This window comes from Salmo salar, chromosome 16 (assembly GCF_965601325.2).
Source record: "Salmo salar chromosome 16, fSalSal1, whole genome shotgun sequence".
NCBI classification, from domain to species: domain Eukaryota; kingdom Metazoa; phylum Chordata; class Actinopteri; order Salmoniformes; family Salmonidae; genus Salmo; species Salmo salar.
Genome location: NC_138306.1, coordinates 23,771,933 through 23,794,386, shown reverse-complemented (window position 1 = coordinate 23,794,386; position 22,454 = coordinate 23,771,933). Strand labels below are relative to the sequence as shown.

The 22,454-nt window shown below is 41.2% G+C and overlaps 1 protein-coding gene across 2 annotated transcripts in view; it reads right to left on the bottom strand.

The window, feature by feature from the left end:
• LOC106573365 (serine/threonine-protein kinase WNK1) overlaps window positions 1–19,577 on the bottom strand; it is a 50,852-nt gene extending 31,275 nt beyond the window's left edge. For both annotated transcript variants that reach the window (XM_045697046.2, XM_045697047.2), the window contains exons 1-2: window positions 19,443–19,577; window positions 13,894–15,089 (exon numbers count right to left, since the gene is read on the bottom strand). In XM_045697046.2, the coding sequence (XP_045553002.2) occupies window positions 13,894–14,631 (738 nt within the window). In that variant the 5' untranslated portion in view covers window positions 14,632–15,089; window positions 19,443–19,577. The remainder of the gene's footprint in view (window positions 1–13,893; window positions 15,090–19,442) is intronic.
• Between the last annotated feature and the right edge of the window lie 2,877 nt (window positions 19,578–22,454).

Here is a 22,454-nt window from a genome sequence, read left to right as displayed (position 1 = left end):
AAGGCACCTAAAGGACTCTCAGACCAGGAGACCAAAAGGCACCTAAAGGACTCTCAGACCAGGAGACCAAAAGGCACCTAAAGGACTCTCAGACCAGGAGACCAAAAGGCACCTAAAGGACTCTCAGACCAGGAGACCAAAAGGCACCTAAAGGACTCTCAGACCAGGAGACCAAAAGGCACCTAAAGGTCTCCCTGGTCGGATAAAACCATGATGCTAAGCCAGAATGCCAAGCATCACGTCTGGAGGAAACCTGGCACCATCCCTATGGTGAAGGATGGTGGTGGCAGCATCATGCTATGGGGATGTTTTTCAGAGGCAGGGACTCGGAGACTAGTCAGGATCAAGTGAAAGATGAAGGGAGCAAAGTACAGAGAGAGATCCTTGATGAAAACCTGCTCCAAAGTGCTCAGAACCTCAGACTGGGGCAAAGGTTCACAGGACAAAGACCCTAAGCACACAGCAAAGACAACGCAGGAGCGGCTTTGGGACAAGTCTGAATGTCCTTGAGTGGCCCAGCCAGAGCCTGGACTTGAAACCGATCTCTGGAGAGAACTGAAAATAGCTATGCAGTGACACTCCTCATCCAACCTGACAGAGCTTGAGAGGATCTGCAGAGAAGAATGGGAGAAACTCCCCAAATGCAGGTGTGCCAAGCTTGTAGTGTCATACCCAAGACGACAAGGCTGTAATCACTGCTAAAGGTGCTTCAACAAAGTACTGAGTAAAGGGTCTGAATTCTTTCTGAATGCACTGTATATATCCTTAGAGATTGACAGGCTTAAAAATAACAACAATGTTAGCGATAACGTTACGTTTTTAAAGAATCGGTTGATTAAATAAATTAAACCATTAAATTATTTATAACATTAAAAGTAATTTCCTAAATTAAGATGTATACTAATCTTATTTATATAAATAGCCTTTGTTCTCTTATTCCATACTTTTGGCCTGACGTGAACATTTTAACAGCAGCTGTAAAAATCTGTCGTTCTTCCCCTGAGCAAGGCAGTTAACCCACTGTTTCCCGGGCGCCGAAGACGTGGATGTCTATTAAGGCAGCCCCCCGCACCTCTCTGATTTAGAGGGGTTGGGTTAAATGTGGAAGACACGTTTCAGTTAAATGAATTCAGTTGGACAACTGACTTGGTATCTCCCTTTCCCGAATGTTTTTATAGAAGCAGCAATTGAAACCCAAAGTGTGATAACTGAAAAGCTGAGATTTTTTTTTTTAAATCCCAAATAAATAGAACATATTGTTGACGTAATAAAACATGACGTTAAAATCATCCACGACAGGGTCAGAAATGTTGTGACAAAAACCATGTGCCTACACTTAATTCAAACCACTCCGCCCCATTCTGTGTTTACATGTGTTCACCATTCACTAACTGCCTCACTGGCTGACTCCAAACACAGTTCACTGCAACAGAATGGACTGGTCTAACACACCATTCACTTACGGTAATTCAAACAGTTCATTAAGACATTTATAACACTAGGAACTCCTCTGACATTGTCATCTCAAAAATAGCATCTATGGAGTATAAGGCAGAACCTTATTAGGCAAGTTATGTTGTTCACACTTACAGACCAATGAAAACTACTTCCTGCATTAACCTGAGTTTGGACATCTGTTACTCACAAGTCCCCTTAGCTTGTCACATACCAGCAACAAAAGACACTACATTACCACTCCATGTAGTAACAACCATGTAGTAACACTGCACATTACATGGTCACGAGAGATCACTGGCTACAAAAGATGCTAGCGATAATATACACTACATTTCAGTTCAAAACATCTCATGCATGTTTATCATTTGCTTATATCACACATGCTCATAGCTTAACTGAGCATTTCCGTTATTTTGTTGTGGTTGAACAACCACAGATGTCTGAGCAAAACAATAACAAAAGAGGAATAACACCCATACCAGAATACCAGGCTGTTTGCAATGCGTCATTGGTTAGACTTATTTACAGAACAGTAAAGTAACTGCTGATATTTACAAAGAAGTGCCAATACAACTGAGTATTACTAGTGTCCTAATCACAATGTTTTACTGTTATATCCTCTTAGTATGAATAGATTGTTTTTATACATCCTGAGAAAATAGTGTTAGGTTCAAGCTCTGTGTAGGAGAAATGTAATTACAGTGCACTCGGAAAGTATTCAGACCCCTTCCCTTTATCCACAGTTACGTTACAGCCTTATTCTAAAATGGTTTAAACATATTTTCCCCCCCCATGAATCAATCTACACACAACACCCCATAATGACATCACAATACCCCATAATGACAAAGCGAAAATGCACAGCATTTATTGGACTGCAGGAATGTGTACTCCCAATAACTCAAAGCCTCTCCTGACTGATAAGGTGATATGCACGGAGAAGTACGGAGAAATCCTGGGTGATGGAAAAGTACATCTTTGTGGCAGGTGGATGCATCCTGTCAGTAACAGTGGATAGAGCCATAGTTACTAAATCAAAGGGGAAACAGACCCAATTTATGAATATGATGGGAATGAGAGACGTTGTGTAGATCTGGTGAGTTCATTGAACCAATACATTTGTGACGGAGAAGTCCGTCGTCACTGCCCGCAGGCAGCGTTTGGTACACTAACAGGCTGACTACACCGCTTGCGTCGCGTGCGTTGCAAAATAAATTTAGAAAGATATATTATTCAATTATTGCACCCACACTGCTTGCGTGCATCTGCGTTACGAAGGGCTAAAATAGAAGTCAGTTCTATTTCTGACGCAGATCGCGCTGCAAGTCCTGCCTCTCCCATCTCCTCATTGGTTTATAGAAGCACATACCCATTGGTTATACCCACGTGGGTAAATGAAAGACGAACGAGGTCAGTGGTGGTAATGCACCTAATTTATGAAAGTTGCCAATCGCAATATAAAGTCAAGAGAAGGAAAATGCCTAGAAGGAGATGATGACTAGAAACGATTCGGTTGACCGTTTTATGTGTGGATTAATTGTTGGAGTAGAGGACCTTGTGCATTTCAGGTAAAATAACAAATCAATGTTTATATCCCAGGACAAATTAGCTAGCAACAGCAAGCTAGCTAAATAGGACAAATTAAGTAGCAAGTGCAAGCTAGCTAAATTGCCAAAAATGTTTAACGATTTTTGACCTGTCCCCAAATTAATGTAATTGGTTCAGAGTTTGTTTTGATATTTTAACCTTAGTGTTGTGATCACGTTTGGTGTGGGGGGACAAAATACATTTATGCAGCCAGTTTGGCTTCCGTGTTACACAGACACATTCATTGCGCCCCCCTGCTCCGTTATCAGCTACGTTAACAATGTGGGTCGACATACAAGTTAACTTCAGTACATACATTTCACACTTTATTCTTACCTCCTGTCAGTAACAAGTTATGGTATAAGCAATATACAGACAAGTGTTCATGTTTAATTTAAGCAACGTTTATTGTACTTATCAATGTTATGGATGAGCGCGTTGTTTGTCTGGTTCTGTTCCTCTATCTCCAGCTCTGTAGCTTCCGGGTATGATGGGATAAGGACCTGAGCTAAGGCAATCGGGCTGGCTTTGTAGTGCCTGTCCCGAATGGCTCGTTCATGTGAATGGGCATATTGGAAGACTACATGTCAGTAGGGATGGGATTTTGGAAATGGGTTATATTGGTATATTGTATCATGAGAAACGTGGTGCAATGTATACAATTAATTATGTTTAGCTGAGTGGAAAATGTAGGCTTTGATGAAGGTAATTGCTGAATGAATTAGTGCTGGGTATGTTCTGATGGGAGGGGCTTCCCCTACAAAAGGAGTTTCTCTTTCAGTTCAATGGGGGAACCATTTTGGATTGAGCTGTTGATGGGGCAGCATTGTTTTAAGCTGTTCCCATAATGTATACTTTGGATGGCAGTACTGTTGTTTTTCTTCCAGATTCACTCTGTAAATAAACACCCAGAAGCACAGAAGTACTTTTGCGGCTCCGCCATCTTTTTATTTGATAGAGGTTAGGTTTTTCAGTTTAGCCTTCTGGCCTACTCTATGTGACAACATTCAACGACCGAGAAGTCACTAATTATTATTAGTATAGATATAATATAATTTATTATTATATATATTTTTTTAAATATGTAGAGGCAAGGACAGAGAGCTTTGTGGCGATATTGCTCTTCTTGCCTCCCAATCTACTGACCGGTGACCACAAACAGTGAAGCAATTGTGTGAGAAAGCAGAAGAGGAGTTTAAACGTGTATATAAAGGTTGTTAAAAGAGGTGATCGTGAGATGTTATGCTCCAGAGTCTACAACCCACAGCAAAAACTGGGCCCCTATGCAACTGTGTAAATAGTTGCATTAGAAACATCAGTCAATTCCAAACCACAGCCAATAGTTAAGACTAAAACTAAATTGGAAACGAAGCAGAAAGCGGTAAGGAATAGTTCAATAGATACAGTACGTTCTAAATTTGGTGAACATTGGTGTGATGACTGATGCATTTTATAATTTGGACGCATTACATATTAACCTCAAAATAAGACATTCATGAGTGTGAAGCAAATGAATATACAATGGAGATTGGTAATAAATATGTACAGCAAAAAAGTTAGGGTAGACTAAAATACACCGAAGCCTTCTGGGGGGGGGGGGGGGGGGCCTGCCTCTGAAAGTAAGTTTTGTTTTGTCTGTAATTAAAACCTTTTTGTTGACCTGGTAAAATAATGTTAGAGGGAAAGAGAGGTAAAGCATAGAAGACATGTTAAAGGGAAACTAGCGTTAGAGTGGAAGAGAAATGTACTGGGTGATGATGATTGAGAGGGCTTTCCAGTCGGAAAGGGTGGAAGAGTGAGTTGAAGGAAAACACACAGTTGAAGTCGGAAGTTTAGATACACCATAGCCAAATACATTTAAACTCAGTTTTTCACAATTCCTGACATTTAATACTTGTATAAGTTCCCTGTCTTAGGTCAGTTAGGATTACCACTTTATTTTAAGAATGTGAAATGTCAGAATAATAGTAGAGAATGATATATTTCAGCTTTCATTTCTTTCATCACATTCCCAGTGGGTCAGAAGTTTACATGCATTCAATTAGTATTTGGTAGCATTGCCTTTAAATTGTTTAACTTGGGTCAAACATTTCAGGTAGCCTTCCACAAGCTTCCCACAATAAGTTGGGGGATTTTTGGCCCATTCCTCCTGACAGAGCTGGTGTAACTGAGTCAGGTTTCTAGGCCTCCTTGCTCGCACACGCTTTTTCAGTTCTGCCCACAAATTTTCTATAGGATTGAGGTCAGGGCTTTGTGATGGCCACTCCAATACCTTGACTTTGTTGTCTTTAAGCCATTTTGCCACAACTTTGGAAGTATGCTTGGGGTCATTGTCCATTTGGAAGACCCATTTGCAACCAAGCTTTAACTTCCTGACTGATGTCTTGAGATGTTGCTTCAATATATCCACATAATTTCCCCTCCACATGATGCCATCTATTTTGTGAAGTGCAACAGTGCTTCACGGTTGGGATGGGGTTCTTCGGCTAGCAAGCCTCCCCTTTTTCCTCCAAACATAACAATGGTCATAACAGCCAAACAGTTTTACTAGACCAAAGGACATTTCTCCAAAAAGTACGATCTTTGTCCCCATGTGCAGTTGCAAACCGTAGTCCGTCTTATTTTTATGGCAGTTTTGGAGCAGTGGCTTCTTCCTTGCTGAGCAGCCTTTCAGGTTATGTCAATATAGGACTTGTTTTACTGTGAATATAGATACTTTTGTACCTGTTTCCTCCAGCATCTTCACAAGGTCCTTTGCTGTTGTTCTGGGATTGATTTGCATTTTTCGCAGCAAAGTACATTCATCTCTAGGAGACAGAACGCATCTCCTTCCTGAGCGGTATGACGGCTGCGTGGTCCCATGGTGTTTATACTTGCGTACTATTGTTTGTACAGATTAACGTGGTACCTTCAGGCGTTTGGAAATTGCTCCCAAGGGTGAACCAGACTTGTGGAGGTCTACAATTTCTTTTCTGAGGTCTTGGCTGATTTCTTTTGATTTTCACATGATGTCAAGCAGAGGCACTGCGTTTGAAGGTAGGCCTTGAAATACATCCACAGGTACACCTCCAATTCACTCAAATGATGTCAATTAGCCTATCAGAAGCTTCTAAAGCAATGACATAATTTTCTGGAATTTTCCAAGCTGTTTAAAGGCACAGTCAACTTAGTGTATGTAAACTTCTGACCCACTGGAATTGTGACATAGTGAATTATAAGTGAAATAATCTGTCTGTAAACATTTGTTGGAAAAATTACTTGTGTCATGCACAAAGTAGATGTCCTAACTGACCTGCCAAAACTATAGTTTGTTAACAAGAAATTTGTGGAGTGGTTGAAAAACGAGTTTAAATGACTCCAACCTAAGTGTATGTAAACTTCAGACTTCAACTGTACAGTGGGGGGGGGAAAAGTATTTGATCCCCTGCTGATTTTGTATGTTTGCCCACTGATAAAGAAAGGATCAGTCTATAACTTTAATGGTAGGTTTATTTGAACAGTGAGAGACAGAATAACAACAAAAATATCCAGAAAAACAGATGTCAAAAATGTTATAAATTGATTTGCATTTTAATGAGGGAAATAAGTATTTGACCCCCTCTCAATCAGAAAGATTTCTGTCTCCCAGGTGTCTTTTACACAGGTAACGAGCTGAGATTAGGAGCACACTCTTAAAGGTCAGTGTTAGGGGAGGGTTTGGCAGGCAGGAATGTCCTTGTCCCATCGCGCTGTAGCAACTCCCTGTGGCGGGCCAGGCTCAGTCGCCAGTTGTACGGTGTTTCCTCCGACACATTGGTGCAGCTGGCTTCCGGGTTAATTAGGGCTAGGCCCCTTTTTTCTCCATTTCCGCCTGAATAACGTGCCCAAAGTACACTGCCTGTAGCTCAGGCCATGAAGCCAGGATATGCATATAATTGGTACCATTGGAAATAAAACACTTTGAAGTTTGTAGAAATGTAGGGAGAATATAACACAATAGATATGGTAGGAGAAAATCCTAAGAAAAACCAACTGGAATTTTTTTGCTGTTGAGAGACCATCCTCTTAGAAATGCAAGAGAAAGGTCATATTGTAAATTAGCTCCCTGGATGCAATTCCTATGGATACCACAGGGTGTCAGGGGTCTATATCCAAGGTTTCAGGGTTGTAACTTCAAAAATGAATAAGAAATAACAGTTTTTGTAGAAGAACACAGTCCCGGAAATCCGTGTTTGCGCACACCATGAAGAAATTACGTACCTGCTAAAATCGGGTTTCCTAATTAACATACTTCTTTCTGAAATAAATAGTATAGTTTGATTACATTTTAGGGTATCTGAGGAGTAAATAGAAACGTATTTTGACTTGTTGAAACAAAGTTTAGGGGTAGATTTTCGGATTCCTTTCTCTGAAAGTTGAACGAGTGGATTACTCATATCGATGTCGCCAACTAAACTGACTTTTTGGGATCTAAAGAAGGATTTTATCTAACAAAACGACACTACATGTTATAGCTGGCACCCTTTGGATGACAAATCAGAGGAAGATTTTCAAAAAGTAAGTGAATATTTAATCGTTATATGTGAATGTATGAAACCTGTGCCGGTGGAAAAATATTTTGATGTGGGGTGCCGTCCTCAAACAATCATGTTTAGGAGGACGCATGGTTCTTCACCTTAGCCTCTCCCGAGTCCGTACAGGAGTTGCAGCGATGGGACAAGACTGTAACTACCAATTGGATATCACGAAATTGGTGAGAAAAAGGGGGAAAATGACAAACGAATGAACAAATTTAAAAAAGATAGCTGTGGATTATTTCAAATCACAAGTTTGTAGGTCTATGCCTATTTGAGAAGCCCGCAATTATTTAGTTGTGGTTGTCTGTAAAAAGCATCTAAAATGTGTGAAGATAGTGTCTTGAGTATCATTTAAAATGTTGAGACAAGAAGAAGGGCAGGTGTGTGGCGAAGAAAGGCAAGTCGCTCCACAGAACAATTCTTGCGCATTTACGGTTTCGATGAGTATGGTTACATGCACACAATGCAATTATATTAAAACTATAGTTCCTCACAGTAAACTATTTGAAAAATCTATCCAACAATCTCCCCCTTGATAATCACCAATCCTCAGTGTGAAAGAACAATGGAAGTTATAGGCCTACTGCTGCATTGGCCTATAGGCTGAGTTCCATGTGCTCATTTCTTTAGCCGCCAATGCTTCACGGTGTATCAATGTGTCCATATGGCAAAGGCTTTTGATCTCGCATTAGTTGACTTTTAGATTTTTTGCATTTTAATTCAGATTTTTATGATTAACCACGTGACAATGACATTAAAAAAACAAAACGTTATTATTGAAATGAAACTGTGGCACGAAAGTGTGCTTGTGAAAAATCATAACTGGCACACAGAACGGTAGAAATGGCAGGATAAGGCAAGCTTCCCCAAACTTGAAACTCACGTGCCGAATATTACATCTTCATAAAATAATGCCCCCACCTTCGGATTTTGCCTATAGGCTACTTTGAAGCAAGGTAAGATATGCCTCATAATATGAAATAAAACATTCAGGTTTAAAACAATTAAGTATGTTTTCAAAGTGCATACTGCTTCCAGCTCCCACTGTAAAATGGTGGATGACGCGCACTTGAATGGTGAATGGGAGGCGAGCTTCAATTACCAGTAGAGAAATAAAAATAGTAGCTCTTTTTAATCATGCACCAAAACTGTAATTGCATTTAGAATTGTTGTGCAATGAATGGGCTTATAAAAGCTAATGTTTTATTCCAACAGCAACCAGCTGATGAGCTGCAGAAATCCAGCTCAAAAAAGGCTCTGTATGCTGTGCTTATGCAATAGTTGTGCTGGATAAATAAGTTACATGATGACTAATGAAAAACACAGCCTAATGTAACTCAACTAAATTAAATTAACCTATAGACTGATACTCATGACTGTCAAATACATTTCTATCAACTGGTATTTCCATCCATTTTTTTTCTCCTGATCATTTTGGCCTTTATTTAAATCGGCTTTTCATTCATCTGCATTATTATTGCCAGTTATGTTTATTGTATATTGAGATCTTGGTCCTATCACTATGATCATTGATATTCTAAAGAAGCTATCCCTTTTCCTTTCTTTCTGTGCCACCAAATGTTTAAATATACTGATAAAGTTACCAGATAGATAAAAAAAAAAAAATCTACCAGTCACTCAGAATACTTACCAGTCATAATAACATTAAAAACCACAACAAAAAACTACTCGGTTTAGTTTTTCCAGGTTCACTCAAAATCTATAATTTTTTCAATAAAAAAAAATAAAAAATTGATGTTCCAAGTCCATGAGAATGATTAAAACCACATCAGGAGATCACTTTTGAGGCCGGGGAAGAAAATTAAATATTTGATGGTACTTAGCGTCGCTAACTGGCTACACAAAGTGGTAGACAGGCATTCTCATGCAGTTCTCTTCAGAACGTTACAAGAAATACAAATCGCTGGTGCATTCTTTACAATATTAAAGAATCTGTGCTCGCTTTTTTCTCTAGGGCTCTCAAACAATTGCACAGTGAAGCCTATCATTACAACAGTTATTATCTGGGTGATTCCCCCCCCCCCCCCCCCCTGGTCACACCAGTGCTCCCAAAAGAAAATGTCAGGTCCCACAGCAAAATATCTAGGAGCACCTAATAGAGCCCTGGTGATACCAGTCCTCTGTGACCTGTCTTCCCACACCGGCTTTGTCTGGAGCTGGGAGGCTGTCTGGTCTAGTCTAGGCTGTGAGGGAAGAGATGGGCCTCGGTGTACATGGGGTTGGGGTGGGTGGTGTATAACCTAGACTATGTCTGGGGAATAAAGCCTTGTGCTTTAGTTTTACTGATCATGGGACAGCTTTAATAACCGTGTGAGAGGGGATTTCAGCTCCTCCCAGTGTAGTGCCTACTAGGGTTGGGTGGTATTGACTTCTGTAACTTCATACCGTTCCTGTACCATACCAGGGTATACGGTATTACCACACAATGGGCAATATTTCATTCAAAAAAACTTTATTTATTTTTTTACACACAAAACAAAATTTAGGCAGCGGGCATCTTGATCCAGGAGGGATTGTCTCTTCTGTACCCAAGAAGCTTGATTTTGCAAGCTAGCAAGTTAGCAAACCAAACGCATAGCTGTAGTCCTGAGCTAGAGATCATTTCTTTGGCAGATCTTAGATTGTTAACTTATACTTCTCAGTAATGGCGTAGCACACACACACCACTTTATGTTTGTGACAAAGATTTGACATGTAGAGTTCGAGAGGGAGCATAAAATAAAGAAAAGGCAAGAATATATCCTGAGGCAATAGAAAATAAAATGTGCAGCTTGATTGGTTATACGCTTTAGGACTGTCAGCATCATCTCTGTAGAATGGATGGAGTGTGGAAGGGGAGAGAGAAGGGACTAAGTGGAAGGGGGAGGAGGGGATAGAAGATTGATAGATAGAGAGCTGAAGAAACAGACCTTGGCAGGCCAGCCTGCTGCACTTCACACAGGAGATTAGAAATTCATCAGTCAGGAATCTGACCCATTTTAAATTCACAAAAGCAATGAGCTCAGGGGCGGACTGAGCATGTGTGGAATTCTCTCTCTGGGCTGAACGAGGGGGAAGGGCTGTGATCGCAGCATCTCCACATTCTTGGTGTGTGTGGGATCTGTGACGGTTATGACAGGCTCAGAGGGTGTCACTATAAAGACAGTGCTTTCGGAAAGTATTCAGACCCCTTGACTTTTTCCACTTTGCCAAATTACAGCCTTATTGTAAAATTGATTAAATTAGTTTTTCCTCATCAAGCTTTACACAATACCCCATAATGACAAAGCAAAAACAGGTTTTAAAGAAAATTTGGAAAAATGTCAAGAAGGACAACCATCTCTGCAGCACTCCACCAGTCAGGCCTTTATGGTAGAGTGGCCAAATGGAAGCCACTTCTCAGTAAAAGGCACAACAGCCCACTAGGAGTTTGCCAAACGGCACCGAAAGACTCTCAGACCATGAGAAACAAGATTCTCTGGTCTGATGAAACCAACATAGAACTCGTGACGCATGGCACTCAAGCCGACATCTGGGGGAAACCTGGCACCATCCCTACGGTGGTGTCAGCATCATGCTGTGGGGATGTTTGTCAGGGGCAGGGACTGGGAGACCAGTCAGGATCGAGGCAAAGATGAAGGGAGCAGAGTAAAGAGAGATCCTTGAACAAAACCTGCTCCAGAGCGCACAGGACCTCAGACTGGGGCGAAGGTTCACAGGACAAAGACGCTAAGCACACAGCCAAGACAATACAGCAGTGGCTTCGGGACAAGTCTCTGAATGTCCTTGAGTGGCCCAGCCAGAGCCCGGACTTGAACCCGATCGAACATCCCCGGAGACCTGAAAATATCTGTCCAGCGAAGCTCCCCATCCAACCTGAGAGCTTGAGAGGATCTGAGTTTCTCCCATTATTCTCTATAATGGGAGAAACTCGCCAAATACAGCTGTGCCAAGTTTGTAGCTTCATACCCAAGAAGACACCAGGCTGTAATCGCTGCCAAAGGTGCTTCAACAAAGTACTGAGTAAAGGGGCTGAATTCTTTTTGAATGCAATATCTGTTTTTAATTTTTAATAAATGTTTGCTTTGTCATTATGGGGTAGTGTGTGTAGATGGATGAAATGAACGTTTTTTCCCCCATGAAATTTTAGAATAAGGCTGTAAGGTAACAAAATGTGGAAAGTCCAGGGGTCTGAATACCTTCCCAATGCACTGTATTTGGTCATTTTTTTTATATACAGGGTAAAGCTGATCATTTCATAACCTTCGTGAATTCTCATCCGACTGGAGAAGTGTCTGATGTGGAGCAGAAAGTTTATTGATTTATTCTGCATTAACGCGAGACACATTACTAGCTAACACGTTTAAATCGGCAAAAATGACAAATTAGTAGGTGATTTTTTAAATTTTATTTCACCTTTATTTAACCAGGTAGGCTAGTTGAGAACAAGTTCTCATTTGCAATTGCGACCTGGCCAAGATAAAGCAAAGCAGTTCGACACATACAACAACACAGAGTTACACATGGAATAAACAAAACATACAGTCAATAATACAGTAGAACAAAAGAAATCAAAACATCTATATACAGTGAGTGCAAATGAGGTAAGTTAAGGCAATAAATAGGCCATGGTGGCAAAGTAATTACAATATAGCAATTCAACACTGGAATGGTAGATGTGCAGAAGATGAATGTGCAAGTAGAGATACTGGGGTGCAAAGGAGCAAGATAAATAAATAAATACAGTATGGGGATGAGGTAGGTAGATAGATTTTCTTCAACTTGAAGTTGTAATTTAACATCATGACTTTCAAGACAAAACATGCAACACAGCTCTCTGTGACTGTACGAGTAAAGTATAAACCTATTGTGAAACGTTAGTCATACCAATACCACAATGAGGAAGGACACAAAAAACCATCACAAAATGAGGAAGTGTGGGGCTACTCTAGCGCCCTTCCTCTGACCAGAAAGAATCCAAACAATTAAAAGGGAAAAGGCAACACCGTTTCTTAAAGGGAAAAAAGCTGTGGCTGTGACTCAGGAGACTGAATCAGGGAGGAAATCACTCTGGCTGTGGGCCACGAGATTCTACTGGAACGTGAACAGTCACCGGTGTTGTGGTGGCATAGACCCATGTAGTAGGTACTAAACGGTCAATAAGAAAACATTGTCAAATTCCATTTCAAAAAGCTTTGCTGCATTGTGCACTAATGAAGATGACCCTTATATTCAGGAAGGGGTCCATCCTGATCTAAAATAGACTGTCATCTCTAGGGCCGGGACAATACCAGAATCACTATATTTTTTCCATGGCAAAAATGAAAACACGAAGCAGGCCACACACTTTGGTCCTTTAAAACCTGCGGTATGTAAAATAGTCTGCTATAGCCTGGGAAATAAATCCATTTGACTCTGGATGACAACATAATGATGTTTGTTTCCAACATTAGGGATGTTTTCCTAAACGAGTTAAATCCACTGTGTTTTGTTTCCTTGTCACAACACTTACGAGTATCAAGATATTGGTATTGTCCCAACCCTAGTCAACATTGCTATTGGCAACGGGCTAGATCTCAAAGAGGAAATGCCAGGAACTTGACTAATGAGATAAGGCTTATAATAAATACAAAGGTGAGGGTTCGGAAGAACAAAGGAGAGATTGCACTAGTGTACTAAACTAATATCAGGAGGATTATTAGCAACTATTTTACAACAGATATTTGATACGGCTTTGAGATACAGAACGCGCATTGGCCATTGCGATTGCATAGGCCTCATTGGGCGGTAGGCTGCAACTGCAAAGTTTTGTAGGATATTACATTCATTAATAGACGGCTACTAGCAGTGGGTATAATATTTACAGTTGGCAATCTAGCTCATGTGTTTTTAGTTTCCACTTACTCAGTTGGTGAATTAGCCCCTAATAAATTAGCCTATGATATTAGTGCACATAAAGATGCATGCAAATTTGCAACACCAGAGCAGAGCAATGTGAAGGGACACGCTGGGATGACTGTGACTGATTTAAACACCTGCACAGTTAATGTCCAAATGCCCCGAATGTGACTCAGACCGCATGGCAGTACCACAGTCACAGGAAGGAAAGATAGGTAGACTTATGGGCCTAGACCTCAGTAGTCATGAAGGGAGGGCTTTGGGAATACAAGTTTATTAAATAGATAGTATTGACATGCAGGTAGCCTAGTGGTTAGAGTGTTGGGCCAGTAACCGAAAGGCCTAGTTAAATAAAGTTTAAATAAATTAAAAATTAAAAAGCCCATTCTCTTACCTGCAGCTCACACCATGCCACCTCCACTGTGGTCTCTGTGTCCAGGCCCTTGTAGACAGTCTTGAAGGAACCACGTCCAATCTCAATGTCAAACTTCAGGAACCGCCCATCCGGCGACGTTCCCACCGCTTTCGTCTCTGCTTCCTCGATGTCATCCTGCACCTTTTTCTCTGCCTCTCTCTGTTCAGCCTCCACCCGGGCTTTCTCCTTCTCTTCCTCCCCCTCTTCCCTCTCCTTCACTTCATCGCCACTCCCAGGTTCTGTCGTTTGGCTTGGCGGTTGGGCAGCTAGACGGTTTGCTGGCTGAGCCACTGCTTCCCCATCACAGATATCTTGTACTACGGCAGCCTTCTGCTCTACAGACACATCTACCTTCACTTCTCCTCCTTCGCTCTCCGTCACAGTCACACGGGGTGCAGGTCTTGGGGTGGGGGGTGGACCGGCAGGATGGGACACATCTTGCACGGGGGGTTCAATGGGCGTGAAGATAGGGATTGTACTGGGTAAGGGGAGGTCAAGGGCGGTGGCATTGGAGTCGCTGATGACGCTGCGGCGGAAGAATGGTCGATATTCGGCAGGGCAGCGATCGCGCTCCATGGTGTGGTGGCGGTGCCTCAGCTCCACTGCCACCCTTTCACCAACTAGTGAGTCCGAGCCAGATCCGTTGTTTATGTTGCCATTACCACTCTTGGAAAGGGGAGCCAGGAACTTCATCTTGTCGTTGGGCTTTTCCGACATCCCACCACCCAACGCGAGAGTGAGCGGATATGATTCAACGGAGAAAAGATAAGTCAAACTTCCTCCATACAGGCTTTGGAATGAAACAAATCTATCTGGTCAAAAATCTAATCAGACTGCCACTAAACAGGAGCTTGTTTTGCAGATCTCCCTCTCCTATTCCTAGCTGTGTGCTTGTTGCTTTAAAACAGTCAGAGGAGTACAGGGCTCAGCGTCTGGATGGAGGGTGTTCTTTTGTAGATGGAAACGAACAGAACACCGTCACGGAACAGGAAAAGCTGATGCTGATACACAAGACCCTTTAGATCCACACCATCCATGCTGCAAGAAACCAGGTACAACTGTGAGCCATCATAAGGAGCCACCAGGGTGGGGGAAAAGGCTAGACTCTGCTCCAGGCACGGAGCTTCACTGCAGGCAACGACAGGCCACACACTGCCAGCTGAGATCAAGTGTCACTGCAGGGGGAAAGAAGCAGGGAGAGATGAGATCAGTATAACAACAAAATTCAGGAAGGAAAGGGAAAACTGGTTTAAGGGCAGACGAGGGGAGGGTTTGGTCAGAAATCTAGAATTCCTGACTTACCAGACCTAATTCCCTCAATGAGTGCAAAGAGAGAGGTTTGAGGAATGTCTGTTTAAAAAAAAGTTGTTAAGAAGAAGTACATTACAGAGTAAATATCTGTAGCTACCTTGTTGTGGTGGTCAAGTGGCAGACAGTTATCTCAAGCTTTACAGTACACAGCAGAGTAACAGTGATTCAACTTGGTAACTAAATATCACAATATTTACACATAATACGACAGTAGCTTCATTGGCTTGTACGTTGTAGTCAACTGCATTCAACACCGACCCAAAAGCAGCTTTGAAACACTACAAGGTTTTATGCAACCCTCTCTGTCCTAGTTATGGCACACTGTTATAGGTCTAAACCACCTTGATTAAACCCCCTAGAGTCGATTGACAAGCCTGTGCCTCACAAAGTGACGTCATTTTGAATAGCTCCCTGTGTTTATGCTAGAGACTTACTGTTTCTTGTAGTGGCTGCAACTCAAGGCCCTCTTTCCGGCCGATATAACATTTACGCCTATTCCATAACATGGGAGCTTGTGAAAGCGGCCTTTTTCTACACGATGATCCAGACAAGAAAATTGTCACGAAATCGTCTGTAAAACCCGAACCGTCTGAGCTACAAACTAATATGTGACAGTGTCGGTTGTTCGGCTATACGACAACCACAAGCTTTACAACAGTCGTCTCAACTCTGTCACTGACTTCGTCATTTTGAAGAGGTCATCTCACAAAACCGACTGTCCAGACCGAACCGTCGGAGCTACACACCAATATCGAAAGGGGAGACTCACAAACAAAGGTGTCGGCTGTTCTGCTCTAAGACGCACACAATCCTCAGGGGAGTCGTCTGAAGGTAACCAAGTACCGGGCTGTAAAACGTGCATGGGCATACAATGTGCCAAAAATAATATGACCAAACATGGGTCTACAATTTATTTTTTCTAAGTTATTTTCCTCTCTCAGATATAGATCTCACTTCAAAACCTTGTTCCTTATTATTTATTTACTTTCTGTTTTGTCATATGTGAAAGTGTTATTCAATATATTTCTATGGGCTATAGCATTAAATGCCAAATTCAATATTTAATCAGTTATTTTGTTTGTGTGATATATATATTTTCAAAGAGTTAGTTAATATACAGAAAATTGGTCAAATGAAATTAATTCAATAGGCCCTGATCTATGTATTTCACATGACTGGGAATACAGACATGCATCTGTTGGTCACATACCTTGTGACCAACAGAAAACCAGTCAGTATCTGGTGTGACCACCATTTGCCTCATGTAGCGTGACATCTTCGCATAGAGTTGATCAGGCTGTTGATTGTGGCTTGTGGAATGTTGTCCCACTCCTTTTCAATGGCTATGCGAAGTCGCTGGATATTGCCGGGAACTGGAACACACTGTTGTACACGTCGATCCAAAGCATCCCAAACATGCGCAACAGTGTGACATGTCTGCTGAGTATACAGGCCATGGAAGAACATTTTCAGCTTCCAGGAATTGTGTACAGATCCTTGCAACATGGGGCCGTGCATTATCTTGCATGAGGTGATGGTGGCAGATGAATGTCAAGACAATGGGGCTCAGGATCTCGCCATGGTATCTCTGTGCATTCAAATTGCCATGGATAAAATGCAATTATGTTGGTCGTCCATAGCTTATGCCTGCCCATACCATAACCCTACCGCCACAATGGGGCATTCTGTTCACAACGTTGACATCAGCAAACCGCTCGCCCACACGATGCTATACACATGGTTTGCAGTTGTGAGGCGTTTGGACATACTGCAAATTCTCTAAAATGACATTGGAGGCGGCTTATGGTAGAAAATGAACATTCAATTCTCTGGTAACAGCTCTGGTGGACATTCCTTGCAGTCAGCATGCCAATTGCACACTCCCTCAAAACTTGAGACATCTGTGGCATTGTGTTGTGACAAAACTGGACATTTTAGAGTGGTCTTTAATTGTCCCCAGCACAACATGCACCTGTTATCATGCTGTTTAATCAGCTTCTTGATGTGCCACACCTGACAAGTGGATTTTGGCAAAGGAGAAATGCTCACTTTTTATTTTACCTTTATTTAACTCGGCAAGTCAGTTAAGAACAAATTCTTATTTTCAATGATGGCCTAGGAACAGTGGGTTAACTGCCTTGCTCAGGGGCAGAATGACATGTCTACCTTGTCAGCTGGGGATTCGATCTTGCAACCTTTCAGTTACAAGTCCAACGCTCTAACCACTAGGCTACCTGCTGCCCACTAACAAGGATGTTAACAAATTTGTGCACAAAATTAGAACAACCTTTTGGTGCGTATTGAACATTTCTGGGATCTTTCATTTCAGCTCAAGAAACATGGGACAAACACGTTACGTTTTTATTTTTGTTCAGTATATATTTTTGTTATACCTAAAGGGGTCCTAAAATCCAATGGCTAAATGATACATTTTATGACAATCTTTAAACAATTCTATATGCTAGCTTTGCAGATATTGCGGTCTAAGGGTTTAGACCTACACGGCTTAATTTCTGAGCTTTGTAGAGAAAATCGTGTGATTCAATTCAGCACAACCTATTTGTGTATATGCTACACTCAACAAAAAGTTGACATTGATGAGTCAGTTATCAATGTGAAATGCTTGACCTAAATTTGTTCACATTTTCTAGCTAGATAGATAACATTAGCGACCAAATATACTCAACGCCCAAACTGCAGAATTTCTAAACCCAGAGTCGCAACATCGCGAGACTTCCAGGAACGCTTGCGAAACAGACCTGGGTTCAGAGTTAGATAAATCAGTCAGAGAAGTGAAAGATTATTTCTTAGCTGTTCATTTTCTCGAACTCTAAAGTAACAACCTTGATTATAGCTAACGTCGTAACTAGTTGAACACGTTATTATTCCAACCTCGGGAAAATAAAATGTTTTAATTTCCCTAAAAGCAACTTGATATTTAAGGAGTGGCTTTGATTTTACAGTATGCACATGCGCAGTTCGGCGCGAGACGACCGTTACACCTATTTATATGCATGAGTTCAGCGAGCCAAAGTCGCCTACAATCAAAGATGTTACAATTGTGATTGGGGATTTATATTGGATTAACAGTTTTAGCCTAACTTCTTTTCTATATTCCCCTAAAATGACATACCCAAATCTAACTGCCTGTAGCTCAGGCCCTGAAGCAAAGATATGCAAATTATTGGTACCATTTGAAAGGAAACACTGAAGTTTGTAGAAATGTGAATTGAATGTATCCGAATATAACACAACAGATCTGGTAGAAGAAAATACAAAGAAAAAAAGCAACCGTTTAAAAATATAAAATCTGTATAGTCTTTTTATTGTTTTTCTGTATCGTCTGTCGACAAACGTTAGCTACTAGTTAGTTAGCTCACCATCATTCCATGGCGACTGCGCAGTTAGCTAGCTAGTATTATTAACTTACCTAAAAATGAGTGATAGAAATATAAAAAGGTTCTAAACCCAAAGGCAAGACCTCCGGGAATGCTTGAGAAACAGACCAAACAAACCAGAAGTGAAGAATTCTTACTTGGTTGTTAATTTTCTCAAAATCTAAAGGCGCAACCTAGATTCAAGCAAATGTCATAAGTGGTTTAACATCTTATTACTCCAACCTCGTGAAACTGACCAACTGGCACGTTTTAATTTTCGTAAAAAAATAACTTTATATCACAGGAGTGCCTTTGAGTTGACCGCCTGCACATGCGCAGTTCGACTCGAGACGACCGTTAGACCCGATGATGTGTTTCTACGCATGAGCTAAGGTAGCCAAGGTCCCCATGATATCGCCTACTAGTGTGATCGGAGAAGCAGTTTTAGCCTTCACACTGTACTGTATTTGGAAATATCTCATAGTTAGTTAACTACTTTAAGTTATCGAGATAAGTTGCTAGTCGCCATCGTAACAGTTAGCTACCCCAACTTGATAAAATAACAATTGATTAATTAACGTTTGTCAAATTACATCATCGTGAAATCGAAACGTTAACTAACACAAAACAATAATAATACAAAGACAAAAAACGAACATGAGATTTGGCACTTGACTGTTTGAAATCTGTCCGATTCGCGTTGGCTAGCTGGAGCGAGAGTTCTTTGTTAGCCCATCTCCGCATAGAACATCGAAGGACAGTTCCGCGTTGCCAAAACTGCGATTTCTCTCCCGCTCATAGAATACTAATAGAAATACGGTAATCGGTAGTTTCATTTACCGTTGTGTGGTCAAGTTTCCATCCATAAGTAGCCACCAAGCTGTGAGAAAACTCTCCGAGACGTTTGTTTACCCAAGAAGGTCCTTGCCAAAGGAGCCGGTTGGAGCCTTCCAAACACAGAAAGGCAGCGTTGATTCTTCTTCTTTGGGTTTATTGGCGAACTACACGCAAAAATTTACATTGTCACCACCAACCGGACAGGGGTGAAAAATTCACTAAAGAAAAGTACATTCCACTGTCTACAGGAAAGATCAAATGAACATTATTCCACACAAACTACGAAAGAAAGAAAAAACGCTGCCCGTTTGTGTTTGGAAGGCTCCAACATATATATATATATATATATATATATATATATATATATATATATATATATACATACAGTGGGAGAAAAGTATTTGATCCCCTGTTGATTTTGTACATTTGCCCACTTACAAAGAAATGATCAGTCTATAATTTGAATAGTAGGTTTATTTGAACAGTGAGAGAGAGAATAACAACAACAAAAAATCCAGAAAAACGCATGTCAAAAATGTTATAAAATGATTTGCACTTTAATGAGGGAAATAAGTATTTGACCCCTCTGCAAAACATGACTTAGTACTTGGTGGCAAAACCCTTGTTGGCAATCAGAGGTCAGACGTTTCTTGTAGTTGGCCACCAGGTTTGCACACATCTCAGGAGGGATTTTGTCCCACTCCTCTTTGCAGATCTTCTCCAAGTCATTAAGGTTTCGAGGCTGACGTTTGGCAACTCGAACCTTCAGCTCCCTCCACAGATTTTCTATGGGATTTAGGTCTGGAGACTGGCTAGGCCACTCCAGGACCTTAATGTGCTTCTTCTTGAGCCACTCCTTTGTTGCCTTGGCCGTGTGTTTTGGGTCATTGTCATGCTGGAATACCCATCCACGACCCATTTTCAATGCCCTGGCTGAGGGAAGGAGGTTCTCACCCGAGATTTGACGGTACATGGCCCCTTCCATCGTCCCTTTGATGCGGTGAAGTTGTCCTGTCCCCTTAGCAGAAAAACACCCCCAAAGCATGTTTCCACCTCCATGTTTGACGATGGGGATTGTGTTCTTGGGGTCATAGGCAGCATTCCTCCTCCAAACACGGCGAGTTGAGTTGATGCCAAAGAGCTCCATTTTGGTCTCATCTGACCACAACACTTTCACCCAGTTGTCCTCTGAATCATTCAGATGTTCATTGGCAAACTTCAGACGGGCATGTATATGTATTCTTGAGCAGGGGGACCTTGCGGGCGCTGCAGGATTTCAGTCCTTCACGGCGTAGTGTGTTACCAATTGTTTTCTTGGCGACTATGGTCCCAGCTGCCTTGAGATCATTGACAAGATCCTCCCGTGTAGTTCTGGGCTGATTCCTCACCGTTCTCATGATCATTGCAATCCCACGAGGTGAGATCTTGCATGGAGCCCCAGGCCGAGGGAGATTGACAGTTCTTTTGTGTTTATTCCATTTGCGAATAATCGCACCAAATGTTGTCACCTTCTCGCCAAGCTGCTTGGCGATGGTCTTGTAGCCCATTCCAGCCTTGTGTAGGTCTACAATCTTGTCCCTGACATCCTTGGAGAGCTCTTTGGTCTTGGCCATGGTGGAGAGTTTGGAATCTGATTGATTGATTGCTTCTGTGAACAGGTGTCTTTTTTACAGGTAACAAGCTGCGGTTAGGAGCACTCCCTTTAAGAGTGTGCTCCTAATCTCAGCTCGTTACCTGTATAAAAGACACCTGGGAGCCAGAAATCTTTCTGATTGAGAGGGGGTCAAATACTTATTTCCCTCATTAAAATGCAAATCTATTTCTAACATTTCTGACATGCGTTTTTCTGGATATTTTTGTTGTTATTCTGTCTCTCACTGTTCATATAAGCCTACCATTAAAATTATAGACTGATCCTTTCTCTATCAGTGGGCAAACGTACAAAATCAGCAGCGGATTAAATAATTTCCCCCCCCACTGTATATATGTGTGTCTGTGGGCCAATTGATTTCATTTTAAATTCAAGCTGTATCACAACAAAATGTGGAAAAAGTCAAAGGGTCTGAATACTTTCTGAAGGCACTGTACATCATTGGTACTGACTCGTGTGGTCCCATCCTGTCGAGCCTGAGCAGGGGATTTGAGGTTTCAAATGACTGAAGGAGTGGGAATATTTACAGTGTATTTACAGTATAATATGTACAGTGCCGTCAGAAAGTATTCAGACCCTATGACTTTTTCCACATTTTGTTGTGATACAGCTTGAATTTAAAATTAAATCAATTTTAAAAATTGTCACTGACCCATACACAAACAATACCCCATAATGTCAAAGTGGAATTATGTTTGTTTTTTTAACAAATTCATTATAAATGAAAAGCTGAAATGTCTTTAGTCAATAAGTATTCAACGCCTTTGTTACGGCATGCCAAAATACGTTCAGGAGTAAATATGTGCTTAGCAAGTCACATAATCAGCTGAATGGACTCTCTGTGTGCAATAATAGTGTTTAAAATGTTTTTTTAATTACTACCTCATCTCTGTACCCCATACATGCAATTATCTCTAAGGTCCCTCAGTCGAGCAGTACATTTCAAACACAGATTCAACCATAAAGACCAGGGAGGTTTTCCAATGCCTCGCAAAGAAGGGCACCTATTGGTAGATGGGCAAAATAAATTTGGGGATTGATCAACAACTTTGTAGTTATTCTACAATTCTAACCTAATTAAAAGAGTGAAAAGGAAGCCTGTAAAGAATACAAATATTCCAAAACATGCATCCTGTTGGCAACAAGGCATTAAAGTAATACAGCAAAAAAATGTGGAAAGGAATTAACTTTTTGTCCTGAAAACAAAGTGTAATGATTGGGGCAAATCCATTACAACACATTACTGAGTACCACTCTCCATATTTTCAAGCATAGTGTTGGCTGCATCACATTATGGGTATGCTTGTAATAGTTAAGGACTGAGGAGTTTTCAAGATAAAAAATAAATGAAATGAAGCTAAGCA